Raw genomic sequence first — 16,169 nt, 5'->3', positions numbered from 1 at the left:
AATAAAGTATTGAAAATGACTTGAGGTGGACAGTTATTGGCTGTTAAATGTGTACACGAGTATCTTCTGCTTTGTATATTCTCGCTTAACGCTTTTTGACGGGGTAAAACCGACGTTTGTTTAGGTAGTTTTTGCAACAGGTGGAAGTTGAGCTAATGTTAGCACACCAGGTGATTGACCCACCCTAGTGCTTCTCAGCAAGTGTTAACATGTTTCTGTTTTGTTACGTAATTTTTCCTGTTTGGATACATTATATACACTTCTTGGTACCTACACATGGCTTAGTTTGACAGTTTTAAACCGTTAATATTATTATTTTTTGCCTAAGTCGCGTACATAAACCCCCCCCAAACCTGCTAGACGGTTTCGATTTAATTTGCAGAGATTTGTAGATATCACTTTGCGACATGTACCACGCCCATACAGAGCAGTCGAACGCAGTTTCTCCCACGCTGGCCCAGATTAACCTTCGTCTCATGACTAGCATTTTAATGTTGCTTTCAGTGGAAATGCGTCATGTTGTCTGGACAAACAGACGTCTTCCTCAAACAACCTTTAAAGAATTTTTTTTTTTTTTTTTTTTTTTTTTCCCCAATACACTTTTTCTTTCAATACAACATTATCAGTTTCACTGCGTGTTAACTCATGGGTAGAAACTCTGTGTATATTAGAAAGAAGAAAAGTGGTTAATAATACAGTAGAACTGAAAATAGCTCTAATATATAACGATTCACTATAAAATTAGAAAGCCATGGTTGCCATGTTCCCCTCTTAATATTTTTGTACTTTTGTTGGTAATGTAGGCTAATAGCTAGTGTTGTAATTCCTCACATAATACAGCTGACCAACTTTTCAGTTGAAGCCTCTCAGCCCTCGGGCCATCCTGATTATCCCTGCCCCTCCATGTTTGATAGCTAATCAATGGAGTCACAGCCACTGCCTGAAAAGAGAAATTGAAATTGGGCCACTGTGTTGCTGTGCTCTGCCGTTGGCATTCATTCTGAAAGCAATGGAGCACTGCTGGCTCTAACAAGGACTTTAATAATTTCTTTAATGCACCAAGTTCTAGACACTAGTCTGATAATCTGACAGAAATCTTGATTTGTGAAGAGAAATTATAACTTTTAAGTCATTCAGGGAAGCAAATATTGAGTAATCAAAGGACAGAGATGTCCATTTTTTTCTGTAGTCTACATTTTCTGCTTCAGAAGAATTAATTTGTCATTTGTTTTTGTTTTTTGTTTTATTTTATTTATTTTTTTTGAAACCCAGTAAACTAGACATCATGACTAGCAACACCGCACCAAACATCAACTTTAAATGGGACCCGAAGAGCCTGGAGATCCGTACTCTGGCAGTAGAAAGGCTACTGGAGCCTCTGGTCACACAGGTAATACAACAAGTATTAGTATTATTAAAATGAGGCACCTTACACATCTTATTTCACAAAACAGCAAAGTGAAAAAATGTGGTGTTTTTTCCCCCCTGTGGTTCATTCTTGCATTTCACCATTTTAGAACTGTTATTTTGCCTTACTATGTCATATGTTGTTTGTTTTGTTTTTTTTAGACTTATCACAATTTATTAACTGTAGGCAGGTATATAATATCCTAATAATCTCTGCCATAGGTCACCACTTTGGTAAACACCAGCAATAAAGGCCCATCTAACAAGAGGAAGGGACGCTCTAAGAAGGCCCATGTTTTGGCTGCATCAGTGGAGACTGCTACCGAGAACTTCCTTGAAAAAGGCGAAAAGATTGCAAAGGAAAGTCAGTTCCTCAAGGATGAGCTGACTGCTGCTGTGGAAGATGTCCGCAAGCAAGGTATATTGAAAATACGAATTGCAGCAGTGTGGCTTCATGCTTGTACAGAGTGCCTCTTAAGATAGGACGGATGAAAAATAAACCATAAGCTATGTATACATCATCTACTCCAGCAAAAATCCTTGAAATAAGAATATGGTTTGAGTCTGATAGATTTCTTTTAGAAATGGGTTTTTCAATGAGGCCATTAATAGACTTTCAGTTTAAGCATGCACATGGTTCAGATTCATTTCATGCTAGATGGTGTCATTCCCGTACCTTCTGTGGGGATCAAATTTAACCACTTTTCCCAGAGAAGCCTGCGTGTTCTCTTAGCGCAGTGTTAGGATACTCCCCAGTTATCTGAACTTGAGAATCAACCTCACCATATTCAGTGTTGTATTTTCTGTGCTTCCTCCCGTTTCTTGTCCTTTGTTTTTGTTATAGAAGGATACCAAGATGTGGTTATATTATAGAGGTTTGCATAACATCAAATCAGTATTATTTTACTTGTTTCTTAATGTTCAGAACTTATTTTTGGGTAGTGTGTGGGGTATTCTTGGCTTTTAAAAATCCTTACTGAGCAGTCTACTATAAACTATGCAGTACTCACACGAAGAACTAAATTCCAATTTAAATCTTGTGTTTGCCAGAAATCATAAAATGTATACAAATTAGGGTGTAACATGTAGTAATTGCACGTTCTGTACTGATTGCCAAATATCAACAGTTGTGAAAAAAAAAAAAAGAGGTTTTGTATGATAGAAAATTTAGAAGATTTATGTTATGGTTAGCATCAAAAAGATTGATGCCGATTTACAGTTTTATTATATTTCTTCTAACATTGGAGTGATATCACACACACTATCTGGGCCCTACATTATTGTGCTCATCTCTGCGGAACTGGGGTTTTATGATTAGCACAGTGGGTTGAGGAAGGTTTCTGTACCCGTTAACAGCCCACTGTTAGAACCGAGACAGGGCACAAGTTTGCACCTACACCTGGATCTGCGTACAAGTCTGTAAGGTTTATTTGTACCCAAAGTTGGCGGTATTCAAGATTTTTCCTGGCTCAGAATAGGTCTTTGGATTTGACTCTGTATACAAGTCTGATTGATTCACATAGCCAAAGAGTGTGTTAGCAGCCTTAACAGAGGTCAATACACTTCCTGTGGTTTGGACTGTTTTGATAAACAAAATGCATTTTAGCTTGGAAAAACTTCAAAATCACAGCCCTGATCATTTTCCTTTTATCTAAGGCCAAAACGTTTTTTTTTTTGTTACAGAATAAACCCTGATATTGCAGATAACGTCAAAAGTGATCCGTGGAGGCTTGTGTTGGTGGAGAGGTCTGTTATTCTGTGTAATTAGTCATCTTACTGGGGTGATTAGTGGTATACAAACTCATATGGCAGAAGTGACACATGAGCTGTGCACTGTTGTTCCTGCTTTTTAATCAGAATGCTTCCCTTCTTAGTTGTTGCCACGGAGACCAGAGAAGGAAAAAAAGTTTGCAGATGTCACCAGTGATGTCAAATTTATTTAAATGGCTATATCCACCTGCCTGGTGGGAGGCCTCCCACGCACAGTCCATTTCAAATTCAATTTCATGACTTCCTCAAGTCTCAAGACAGGAATCCACCATAAAAATCACCAGCCAATGCAATTACAATTTGTCTTGCGATAGCAGGTTCCATCATCTTAACAACCACACAGCAAGTCTCATTGACTCTCTCTTTTTCCGTATATCATATCCGTCTTTTGACACGCTAGGAGACCATTGAGACCAAGGAGCTATGACTGGAGGGTGGCTGTTATCACCTTCTGAAGTGACATCTTTGTAGCTCTGTCCTTTTTTCTTTTCTTTTTTTTCTTCTTTTTTTTTCCTCTGCCCCCCTTCCCCTTGATGCCCAGTGAGTTAGATGTCCCCTGCTCAAGCTCAGCTCTGAGTATTTGGGAGGTAGAAGACATGTTGCTAGATAGCCTGTGCTGTGCTCAGTGCCCAGGAATGTTACTGTAGTTATGGTAAGCTGTCACTGGGCTGGAATTCAGTGACTGTTAGCTGGTGCCTAGGCCTGGCTGTCAGCTATGCCATGCTGCTCAGTGGAGCGTGCCTAGACTGATAATATAGCCATTGAGTAGGGTAAAACCACCCTGGATTCAGAAAGCATTTTCTACCCAGCTGTGGATTACCAGCTGTTTAAAAGGAAACGCAAAGAAATCACTGACATAATAATAAATAAAAACTCTGTATATATTGCATGTTCAAGTGGTTGTTGCAGCAATTATGCCCTCTTTTCCCTTTTAAAGACTTTTTGTTTACTCGGTCCTTTCTGTCTGCTCTTGTCCTTGTTCCATCTCTGTTGCCCTTCCCTCTGTGTCTTTGTTGTCCTGCTGTTTTGGAGCCTTACTGTGTGATATACATTTTAATCATTTCATCATGCACTTGGTGGGCCGCAGGTGAGCATTAAACAGATGGAAGTTTATTAAAGGAGCACTGATCACTATCTGTCCCCTGAAAATGGCCTTATTGATTTTGTTCAGGGGGGAGTAACATCCTAAGGGTGTAGCAGACTGTGTTTGAGGTTTGTGTTGTCGATCATTTGCACAAACTGCTTTCGCTCTGTCAGACTAAAATGGGCAGAATCTGCGCGAGTGGTGTGTTATGCCTTTAGTGGTGCAACTTTTAGTTAAGTAAACAATGCTTCACTGAAGTAGGAAGAAAAACTCCAAATGTGCATTTTAAAAATACCTTCATTACTGTAAAGTTACAAGAGAAATGGTTGATTTTGTTAAATTTAATTAAAAAGTTATTATTGGTAGCAAGTAGTGTCTCAGTAAATGTCCCAGGAAACATTAACATCTTTGTGTTAATCTGAGGTTTCAATAATTTCTTTAACTAGGGATGGGTATCGTTTAGGTTTTATCCGATACTGGTGCCAAACTGGTACTTTTGAAACGGTGCCGGTGCTTAAACGGTGCTCAAACCGGTGCTTAAAGAATGGAGAACACAAAATTGATCCAAAAACCTCATGTTCAGCTGGGTTTGTGTGGTTTTATTTTTTTGTAAAAAGAAAAAAATGTTAACCTTTTCTGCAGCTATGGGGCATATATGATATCACTCTTGGCTGGAAGCAGTGCTTAATCAATGGGGGAAAAAACACAAACTTTGTCCAAAAACCTCTCATGTTTAACTGTTTTCCACTTTTTCTTTGGTCATTTTAGCCTTTTTGGCCAGGGCGAAGGGAGCATCTGCCATCAAACAAGAAGACAGCTGCATGTAACTACAACAGTGTTTGCTAGTTCACCTTACATGCATTAATGTAATAACGTGGTTAGCCTACTCAACGTAAATTACACACGGACAGCATTAAGCTACTCACACAGAGAAGAACGGCTGCTGCTGCCATCATCATCCGTCATCTTTTCTGCTACACTGGCAGGGCTAGGGGCCAGGACTCTCCTCTTCGTGTTTTTGGGGGATGTTGCTAACTCCGGGTTCGATAACAGGCAACCCACCCGCAGTAGATGCGCTCGGTGTGAGGTCTCGCAGCAAGCTATCAAATACGGCGCATTTTTCGGCTTTTAAAAAAAACGCTATGCGTCGCCAGGTGTTTCATCGGATTTGAGGTTTTACCTCCTTTGCACAGTATCACTTTAAAGCACTTGTTGCAGGCTGCTGAGTTTGCAAATTTTGCTGTGAAGTACAGCCAGACTTTTGACTGCTTGGCCTTGGGCATTTTTAATCTGTAGCTCTGCTCTAAAAGAACGTATGTACCTGGACCTGCCTACTATCCTCGGAAACGTAAAATGATTGGCTAGAATTCAAAGTGTATGACATCTCAGGGAGAAAAAAAAAAGCACTGAAATAAAGCACCGAAATGTGCGCTGCTTTTCAGTCTGGTTACTACCGTTTATGTCAGAACCGGATACCAGTACCCATCCCTATTTATGACTCACTTTTCTTAGGTATTTGTAGTATTGCTCTATTTTAGATCTGCAGGGATTATTTAATGAATCTTTTGGACTGTTGGTGGTATATTGGAGACTGAGTTATTGTAACTGTAGATTTGTTTTGAAGCCAGTTGATGATATGACAGTTGCTGCTGATGTGGTGCTGCTAAAGCCACAGCCACTTCTGGCTCACAGATGGTCACAGCAGTGTTGTCCGTTGAGATACACGCGCCTTTGAATGACTGAAGCTTTCTACATTTGCCACATACAGTAAAAAATGTATCATTTCTGGGAGGAAGTCTATTTGCTTGTCTGTTTGACGTTGTAGTGTTTATATAAACTTTTTAAAACTGGTTCTCTGAACAAACCACAAAGCAGTATTTTGGCAGCGTGGATCTAGTGTGAACACAGCAGCCAAGCTGCTTTGCTTCCAACGTTCTATCTTCCTTTACAAGCTAGAAGGGACACGTTGGATCCCAAAGTGTTAAATCTGTCCATTTCTGCTTATTTGTTTGTTAATTTCTTTGAACAGTGAAATTTTAGAAGACGGTGAGTAAAATTAGTCATTTTAACTGCCTTTATGTTTCTGTCAAAATGGAAATTTAACATGAAATTTTGACAGTTTGGGGGAAGATGCCTTTTAAAAAAATTTTTTCTTGGTTTATTCATTAGGTTTAATTCAAGCAGGATTTTGTCCTAGAATTGTTTTTTTTGTTAAACAATCACTTGTATAGTAAAATGTGTGACAGTGTAATAATGGCCTTTATTTACATTTTGTGTAAATAATTTGAAAGCTTCCATGCAATAACGTACACCACAGTATAGATACTGTTCAGAACTAGTCAGTTAGTTCCAGAATGCATCAGGCAAGCTAGGAAAATGGCTTCTGTGTTAGCACTTCTATATTTCACTGCCCCCCCCCCCCCAAAAAAAAATAAAAAATAGATCTGCTATCTAAATAATCAGGTTGAGATATGTGAAGTGTTTGGCAAGATCCTAATAACTGAAGGTAAACATTAACAGCTAAATTAATTTTCATTCATCTTTATTCCACATCACACTGGCCAAAGAAAATTATTCATTCTGCTTGTCATATCTCCTCTCCAGTTTCTATAAAGCTGCACCACATGCTAGAAAGGTAGACACAACAGGTTTTCTCTCTTTTCTTTTTGTGGCTGCGCATTTCTGGGGCAACGATGGTGGTTTTACGGTCTTTTTCAGAGTTTGAGGTTAAATTTGTCTCCACTGAAGTAAACTACTGATTTCCTGCTTTGTTCATGACTACAGAATTTATTTATGTGCCCAGTCAACTGTGCAAACCCATCCAATGTAGAACAAAGCATGGTGCTGGACAGAGCAGACACCGAGCCTTTTGTTGTGGTTTTGACCTCCCTTTTTTGTGTGTGTGTGTGTGTGTGTGTGTGTGTGTGTGTGTGTGTGTGTGTGTGTGTGTATCCATGTATAACCAGAAACGCTGACAAATGCCTATATCTCAGATGAAGATTTCAAAAACAAAATGTGTTCAGTCATTGGTCACTCCCTGTAGGCGGCAACTACTATTAATGATTGTGTTTTTACTCTTCTTTTTTTTGTCTTTTAATGAACCACAAAAAAGTGATTCATTGCACTGAAAAGCATTTTTTTTTGAAAATATTTTTATTGAAAAAAGAAAACAGTACTTGCAGTTACCGAAATACAATCAACCTAAGTAAATAAACTTAATATATATGAAAAAAAAAAACAACCCCCCCCCCCCCCCCCCCCCCAGTCCCACACAGATCAACACAACCATCAAACATATTAGAGGAATATAACAGTAACAGAAGTAGATTTAAACAGACAACACCTCTAGACTAGCAAAATAAGAGCATAATGGGTTGCCACTTGTGAAAAAATTTGGCTGTGCAACCTCTCAACGTATATTTAATTTTTTCAAGTTTAAAAAAAAAAACATCTTTAAGCCACCGGGAAATGGTAAGCAACCGGGAAATAGTAGGATACTTAACAGACTTCCAATGCAACAATATTAGACGTCTCGCTAATAGGCATGTGAAGGCTATAATATCCTCTTGTGTGGAATCAAGTGTAAGTGAGCGAACAGGAATCCCAAATACAGCAATTGGAGGACAAGGATGAAGAGTTACCCCAAGAACAGTTGACATAATAGCAAAATCCCCTGTCCAGAAACCTTGTAGCTCAGGACACAGAAAAAACATGTGGCTAAGGTGACAAGGAGAACCATGGCATTTATCACATTTATTTTCCACTTCTGGATACAATTCAGAAAGTCTAGACTTAAAGAAATGCACCCTGTGTATGACCTTAAATTGAATGAGTCCAAGACGAGCACAGGACGTGGAAGATCGTACCCTCGCTATAGCCTGTTCCCAAGACTCCTCATGTATTCGAATTCCTAGTTCTCCTTCCCATGTACACTTAAGCTTAACATTAGAGTGGTTGCTAAAAGACAGAATAGCATCATAGTTTCGAAATGGTTCCTCTGTGATGAGGAATAAATGATAACGTAGTTTCCCACTGCTGTTCTGGAGGTAAAGACGGGAAATTTGGGAAACACTTGGCAACAAAATTTCGAATTTGAAAATAGCGAAACAAATGGGTAATAGGGAGATTATAACGAGAAGACAAGTTGGGAAAACTATCGAAAACACCATCCACATATAAATGTTTGACCTGTTTTATACCCTTGTCACACCACACTGAGAATGTCGAGTCCAAAAGTGAAGGGGGAAACAAATGGTTGTCGCTTAGAGGACCCGAGGAAGACGGCATTACAAAATTAAAGTGATGTCTAAACTGAAACTAGATTTTGAGTGTGTTAAGAACCACCTGATTATCAGTGTACAGAGGGTTTTACGGGTAAAGAGGAATAGAGCAAAGCCGGTAAAGAAGAGCCCTTACGTGACGATAGCTCCAATTTACACCACGAGGAACCAGAAGATTTTAGCCAGTAGCAAAGTTTATGGATTTGAGCGGCCCAGTAGTAGGCTAAAAAATTAGGTAATGCAAGTCCTCCACTAAATCTGCATCGCTGCAGCAAAGTTTTAGAGACCCTAGGTGGCTTCCCTCCCCAAATGAAAGAACAAATAATCTTGTCCAGTGAAACAAAAAAATGTTTTGGCAAAAATAAGGGAATTGACTGAAATAAAAAATTTTGGTAAGATGTTCATTTTAACAACATTAATCTTACCGATTAAAGAAAGGGGGAGATTACCTCATCTTTGAATATCAGATGTGATCCTTGATATAAGAGGAGACAAATTTGCTGATTTAGGGCCAGCTAAAGAGCGAGTCACGTTAATCCCTAAGTACTTAAACCCAGATGGACTGAGACGAAAGGTTAGATCGGACTGTTGAAGTTGACGTGCTGCCGTATTAACAGGAAAACACTCACTTTTCCCCAAATTTAATTTATAACCTGAAAACGAACGGAAGTTCTCCAGAATACTTAAAACAGCAGGGATGGAGCATGCAGGGTCAGTCATATATAATAACAAGTCATCCGCATACAATGATACTTTATGTGTAATTCCATTACGGATGATTCCCCTGAATACAGAAGAAGATCTCAGTGTAATAGACAGAGGCTCGATGGCAATGGCAAAAAGAGTAAGGGAGACAAGGGGCAACCAGGCGAGGAGGCCTGACGTCGTAACTGATGTGCCAACAAGCGACTAGCCTTGTAACCATATTCGTAATATGAGCCACGACTGCGTAGTAATAAGTGCTCAGCCTCTTTGGTTGACATAAGATCAAATTCTGCTTGCAAATCAAGGCGCTGCTTCAGTAATTCTGGAGAAGGGTTCAGTGTATAACTTTGATCAAGGTTACTAATTGCAGCTATAAGTTCTTTAAGCCTGGCATTAATCTTTTTATTAGCACGGCCAGAGTAAGAAATAATTTGACCTCTCAGGTAGCATTTAAGAGTCTCCCATAGCAGAGAATATGAAACAGAATCATCCTGATTGAAGGACAAGAACTCCTCAATAGAGCTTGAAATTCACAAAATTCTTTATCCACCAGAAGGAGAGAGCTAAATCTCCAAAGTGGAGGACTATGTTTATGGGTAGAAAGCTGAACATCCAATAGCAGAGGAGAATGATCAGATATTACAATACCAGAATAGTCAGAAGAATTAACACATGAATTAAGAGTTCTGTCGATGGAAAAAAAATCAATCCTGGAATAAGACTGGTGGACCTGAGAGAAAAACGTCTGTGAAGATTCTCAGTCATCCAGGTCATCGTAGTCAAAGGAGCTTGCAAAGAAAAGTGTCTGGACTTCTTTAAGTTGCTTGAAGATGTTTCACCTCTCATCCGAGAAGCTTCTTCAGTTCTAAGGTCAAATGGTGGAGAGTCCCAGATATAAACCTAGTGGGAGTGACCCCCCACAGAGGGACAAAAGGACCCCCTGATGATCCTCTAATCCCCTGAGCCAAGGTGTGAAACTGGGCGTGGGTCCCAATCAGCCAGAGTTTCAGGTGAGTTCATGGTGAAACCTGGCCCCACCTTATCATGCGAATTCCTGAGATCAGATGGCCCAGGATGTGAGTGGGCGTTAAGGCGTCTGGGAAGGGATCTCAAAACTGGATTATAGATGGCAGAGAGTTGGTGTCGTAAACCACCGCCTCTGTTCAAAGATGGTCGCTCACAGTGGACATAGATGGCTTCTTTCACTCCTCTTTCAAACCATCTGTCCTCTCTGTCCAAAATGTGAACATTGGCATCCTCGAAAGAGTGTCCTTTGTCCTTAAGATGCAGATGGACTGCTGAGTCTTGTCCTGTGGAGGTGGCTCTTCTGTGTTGTGCCATGTGCTTGTGAAGTGGCTGTTTGGTCTCTCCAATGTAGAGGTCTGGGCATTCCTCGCTGCACTGTACAGCATACACCACATTGTTAAGTCTGTGTTTTGGCGTTTTGTCTTTCGAGTGAACCAGTTTTTGTCTGAGCGTGTTGCTGGGTCTGAAATACACTGGGATGTCGTGCTTGGAGAAAACTCTCCTGTGTTTCTCTGATACACCGGCTACATAGGGGATGACAATGTTGTTGCGTCTGTCTTTCTTATCCTCCTCGCTGGTGTCTGATCTTCTTTTCTGTGCCTCTTTGCTGACTTTTAGAACGCCCATTTAGGATAGCCGCATGTTTTAAGTGCTTCCTTTACACGTGTGTTCCTTCTTTTTTTCCTTCAGGCTTAGAGGGAACATGTTCTGCCCGGTGGTGTAGGGTCCTAATTACTCCAAGTTTGTGTTCCAGAGGGTGATGGGAGTTGAACAGGAGGTACTGGTCCGTGTGTGACAGACCAGTACCTCCATTGGCAGCTTTATCGATCGCCAGCTGCATCTTCACCGCCTGCAGGTCGAACTTAATGGTAGACAAAGCATCACCAAGAGTATCCTGAAGTTCCTTTTTAAAGATGTCGGCGATATCTTTCCTCAGTGAAGCCAGCAACTCGACCTTGAGAGCCTCAATATCAGGATTAGCTTGACATGTTGGGGGGGGGCTTTGCAGGAGACGACGGCTCACTCGAGGGTGTGGTCGCGGTTTGCAAACTAGGCCTCAGTTGTGTTTGAATAGTACTGCGGGTTTTAACATTTTTTTTTTGCTGCCATTTTACGCCGGCCCGAGTAAAACTTCTCAACAAGACAATCCACAAACCAAAACAGGACTGGAAATATGGCCAAAACGCGCGAATAAATAACAATTTAATCAAAATTGGCGCGAGCTCCCAGACTCTCTTCCTACTCCATCAAAGCTCAACTGGAAGTCCCACTGAAAAGCATTTTATGCAGATTTTGTGATACATGGCTTGCTGTGTACGAATGTGTGTCTCATATCTCTAAATCACTGCCTTCATGAGGCATGTGCCAGGTAGAGCTGGGCAAGTAATCAGATTTTCATCTTGGTTGTCATATGGGCTTCTGGCATTTTATGAAAACAAAATAATTGGTATACAGTGGTTATTCTTCTGTTTTCATTTTTGCTATGCTGTCTGTAACGGCGGATATGTAAAGCTAGCTCATATTCACGTAATATAACGTTTGTGCTTTTATTTTGGTAACGAATGGTTCTAGCTACAGTCGACAGGGGAACAAGGTTTGTAATGTATATGATTTAATTTGAGCAATCTGAAATGCATAATATGTATTATATAGTTTAATAAAAAACGTTAGACCAGCGTAATGAGCGATTAAGATGGTGTTACATGAATAATATGGTAATTGTTTGTTTGTCTAGCTCTTACATTGGTTCGTTGTCTGATACACGGCAAGGAATAATAAAGGTCATTCAACAACCATCAGTTCTGGCCTTCTCAGTTCGACTGGATGCTACACTGTCCTTGTTTTAAACACAGTGGTGCACTTTTTTTTCCCCCTTCCTAAAAGGTTCAGCTCATCTGCTGACTAAAGGAGAACCTTCGGTCAACAGTATCCATTTAGAGGAAGCAGAACTCGGGACATTTATGTAGTTCAATCCTTGGAAGGATTATCAGTTGTCTACAGCTGTCTTTTCTCTGGATTGCTCAGGGTCTCTCGCCTAGTCTGCTTGCAGTAGCAGATGACAGTTGGCTGTTGGCTTCGTCTCTCTGTCATTCACCGTATGGTTGTTGTGCAAGTCTCACGGGGCTCACTAGTCCGCTGCTTTCTGTGGCTCCCTTTGCACCCTTCTGCACCTGCAGACATTCTGCAGTAAATACAGGCCGGTAGAGACTTGGCAGTTGCCCATGCGAGACAGACTTTATAATCACTAGTCAGGGCCTTACTCCTCACTGGATGAGCTGCTGTTGTCCATTTCATTTTTAAAAAAATATTTTTGTCATGTAACTTTACAATTCTCAATAGAATTATATTTAAAAGTATCTACATTTTAAGCACAAATATAAATAAATAAAATAAAATATTGTCCCAAATAATACTCACTATTTTTTCCCATAATAAATGTGATATCAATGTTAACAGCTCAGTAGCATGTTTTCTTTTATTTATTTTTCTTTTTGTTACTGTGAAAGATGTGAAAACTCTTTCCCAGTCACAGATGCCTGGGGGTTCAGAAAGAAAAGGTCATAATGGTTTAAAATGGTTGCTTTTGGACAAATGCTTGTAAAAATGTTTTGAACAGGTTTCTCATGTAAGGTTTCTGTTTAAATCTTGGATATGGAGCTGATTTTTTTTTTTTTGATTTTTTTTTTTTTTTTTGTGCTTTGTTTCTCTACCTGAAGGTGAGTCAATGCGTCAGGCCTCTGGAGAATTTGCAGAAGACCCCTGTTCATCTATGAAGAGAGGCAATATGGTTCGTGCAGCCAGGGCCCTCCTGTCAGCAGTTACGCACTTGTTGGTGCTGGCAGACATGTCTGATGTCTACAAACTTCTCGTGCAACTTAAACTGGTGAGATGTTGAATTCTCATGCATAACATACATTGATAATTCTAATTAAAGTGTCACTAACAATGAAGTGAATGCAGAGTTGGTAGAATCAGTTTGATTTAATATTTCTATTTGTCAGTAATTGCCTCAACCTCTTCATTCAAGTGCAAATTGAAATCTTGCATTCTCTCAAACTTTTGGGAACAGCTTGATGTCTTAATTGATCAATCCTAACTCATACTTGAATTTTAAAAGCAAGCATAGACATTACTAATCTAAGTTAACACTTAATGTTATGCAAACTGCTAATTCAGTCAAGTACTGCTTGTGTTTCAATTACTGTCTTCAGTATTGCAGCAACTCTTTCTATCTGTGTGGCTCAGGTGGAGGACAGTCTGGCCAAAGTGCGCAACGCAGGTACAGAACAGGATTTGGGAATCCAATACAAGGCCTTGAAACCAGAAGTGGACAAGCTGAATGCCATGGCTGCCAAGAGACAGCAGGTAATTGAAAAAAGTGATAGACAGGAGCAGAGTTACAGAATCTGTATTATAGCTTGAACACGGTTGGAAATTTTTTGAGTGACTTCAGTACTTGTAACCAAAAACGTGCTCCAAACAGCACAGTGACAAGTGACTATAAAAGTCTTGAGTGAGAAAGAAACATGTCCCAAAATTTACATTAAATTCAGCCTTCTAATTAGTATACAAGTATCGGAGTGATTTGTGTTTTTAAAATGATTATAGCTGGGCTATATAGCTATATATGATTATAATGGGCTTTTTTTTTTTATTTTTTATAAATCTGTTACTAGCTTGTCTCCAAAATCAAAACTTTAGATTTTAGCATCAATAAAATGATGCTAAAATCTACACAAATATTGTACACTCCCAAATCATTCATCCATCAATTTTATTCCACTAAAGCTGGGCAGACACTGATTTTTTATTTTTTTTTTTTTTCCTTTTTTTTTTTTTTTCCCAGTCGCGCGATTGAGCTCCTGCTCAAACTGTACGATTGACTCGCAGGGGTTAGAAGTTCATAGGTCATGATGCAGGGTCTCACACTATACGACCCGATGCTCTGATGCGACCCGAGTGCTCACACTGTGCCTCCATAAAATGAAGGTTATAACAGAAATTCTGTCGCTCGTTCTCCCTCTCTGTCTTTCACTCACACAGACACGCACACCACCATCATCAACTTTGTTAAATTGCTAATGAAAAACATTGATCAGGCAGCTGTGATTGAGCAGCAGTGTAGATCCAACTATTTTCACGGTTGTTGTGGTCGTGATAATTTTGTGAGGCCACATCGAAAAGGCTCGGATGAGCTTGCCATAGTTCTACAAGTTGTACCTCCATCGCTTGTTTCCAGATCACACGCTGCACTGCCGTGCTGCGCCGTCTTTTTCGCTGACATTTGTGTTTGCGCGTGCGCAGTGTGAGAAACTGCGGTGACACCCTCACGACCAAGCGATTGATGATCGGGAGCTGGTTGTGAGGTGTCAATCGCTTCTCGTTACCCCACGTATACTACACGATGCATGACGCACGATGAAGGCCAAAATCGGGCCGATCGCCAAAACGGTCGAACGACTCAAAAATCGGCTCAAAATGGGCCAAAAATCGCACAGTGTCTGCCCAGCATTACTCAGTTCAGAGTCACTAGAGTCTATTCCAGCTGTCATAGGGCTGTGAATATAATATAAAAGTGAAACCTTGTTTGCAATTGAAAATGAAGGTCAAACAGACCAAAATGTCAATTGCCCTCCGACATTTATTATCTTAAGCTACTTAGCACATCATACTATAACATTTTTTTATTTTTTTTTATTTAATGGTGTAATGTGTTGAAACTTGCTTTTGGACATTTATGTGACTTTGCTGATGGAGATGGAGGAGAGGAAGTGGGTTGTGACCTTTTGCCAATGTCCCAGCGTGCTGGAATTTGAATAGTGGACTCACTGCTTTGGGAATTGGTGATCAGTAGTATGTTCTCCTTCTTGGCCATCGAGTCATCTAACTGATAATAGTTTTGAGAGAAAATTACTTTTTTAACTACAACATTTGGGTGTGGATGGAAATGTTTAACAAAAGTGAAATCAGGAAGTAATAGGGCTTAATTGCAAACGAGTAGTAGAGATAAAAGCCTTGGGAGTAGTCCAGTTGGAGCTGAAGTAGTTGGTGTATGTAAGCTAGTTGTTGTTTTTTTTTTTTTCGTTGTAAATATATAATAAATCTACAATGGGGTAGTGATCGCTATCTCCTCTCCTCCTCCTGTGAATCTGTAACTAGAGTACAATGCTATGGTCTGAATAGTGATGTATTAAATCGCAAAGGCACTTTATATTGACCTGATTATGACTGTATTTTCTGCAAGGGACGGAAAAAAATCTGGGTCATCTACAATAAACTGCTACACTTGGTGTCTTTGTAAGGGCATGACAAGTCCATTTTGAATATAAAGTATATTACCACACTACCTCCCATAGCTGTTCCTCCTCAAAGTTGAACATTTTTATCATTTTTTTTTCTGATCTTTTTTTAAAATTTTTTTTAATTCTTCTTAATTCTAGGAACTAAAGGACGTTCAGCACAAGGACCAAATGGCTGCTGCCCGTGGGGTGCTACAGAGGAACATCCCATTGCTGTACACAGCATCCCGTGCCTGCCTGCAGCATCCTGACGTGGCAGCATACAAGGCCAACCGTGACCTGATCTACAAGCAGCTGCAGTCTGCAGTGTCCGGCATCTCCAATGCTGCCCAGGCCACTCCCACCGGAGATTCAGCACTCAGTCAGTCAGGAGGGGGTGGAGAGCTTGCCGATGCCCTCAACAATTTTGATGTAAGTCAAATGAGTGGCTTACAAGTCACAACCTGACTTGTCACACTTCCAGGTATCTGCTTAATCTAGAAAAGCATGACATTTAAAATGACATTTTTCCTAAGTCTAACAACAAAGGCCTGACTAGGACGAAACATTAGACTTGGGTCAGAATGCTAGTATATAGAGCTAACCAAACTGACTCAT

General features: G+C 40.1%; 1 protein-coding gene across 1 annotated transcript in view; it reads left to right on the top strand.

The window, feature by feature from the left end:
* ctnna1 (catenin (cadherin-associated protein), alpha 1) overlaps positions 1-16,169 on the top strand; it is an 80,511-nt gene that overhangs the window by 543 nt on the left and 63,799 nt on the right. The window contains exons 2-6 of the mRNA XM_085290364.1: positions 1,273-1,390; positions 1,630-1,825; positions 12,990-13,156; positions 13,519-13,638; positions 15,714-15,983. Coding sequence (XP_085146490.1) covers positions 1,286-1,390; positions 1,630-1,825; positions 12,990-13,156; positions 13,519-13,638; positions 15,714-15,983 — 858 coding nt within the window. The 5' untranslated portion in view covers positions 1,273-1,285. The remainder of the gene's footprint in view (positions 1-1,272; positions 1,391-1,629; positions 1,826-12,989; positions 13,157-13,518; positions 13,639-15,713; positions 15,984-16,169) is intronic.

The sequence above is a fragment of the Mchenga conophoros genome, linkage group LG2 (genome assembly GCF_057382185.1).
Source record: "Mchenga conophoros isolate Kocher_MC1m ecotype Shallow Benthic linkage group LG2, M_conophoros_male_GT1.1, whole genome shotgun sequence".
NCBI classification, from domain to species: Eukaryota; Metazoa; Chordata; class Actinopteri; order Cichliformes; family Cichlidae; genus Mchenga; species Mchenga conophoros.
The sequence above is the reverse complement of the archived record's forward strand: the minus strand, read 5'-3'. Positions and strand labels throughout refer to the sequence as shown.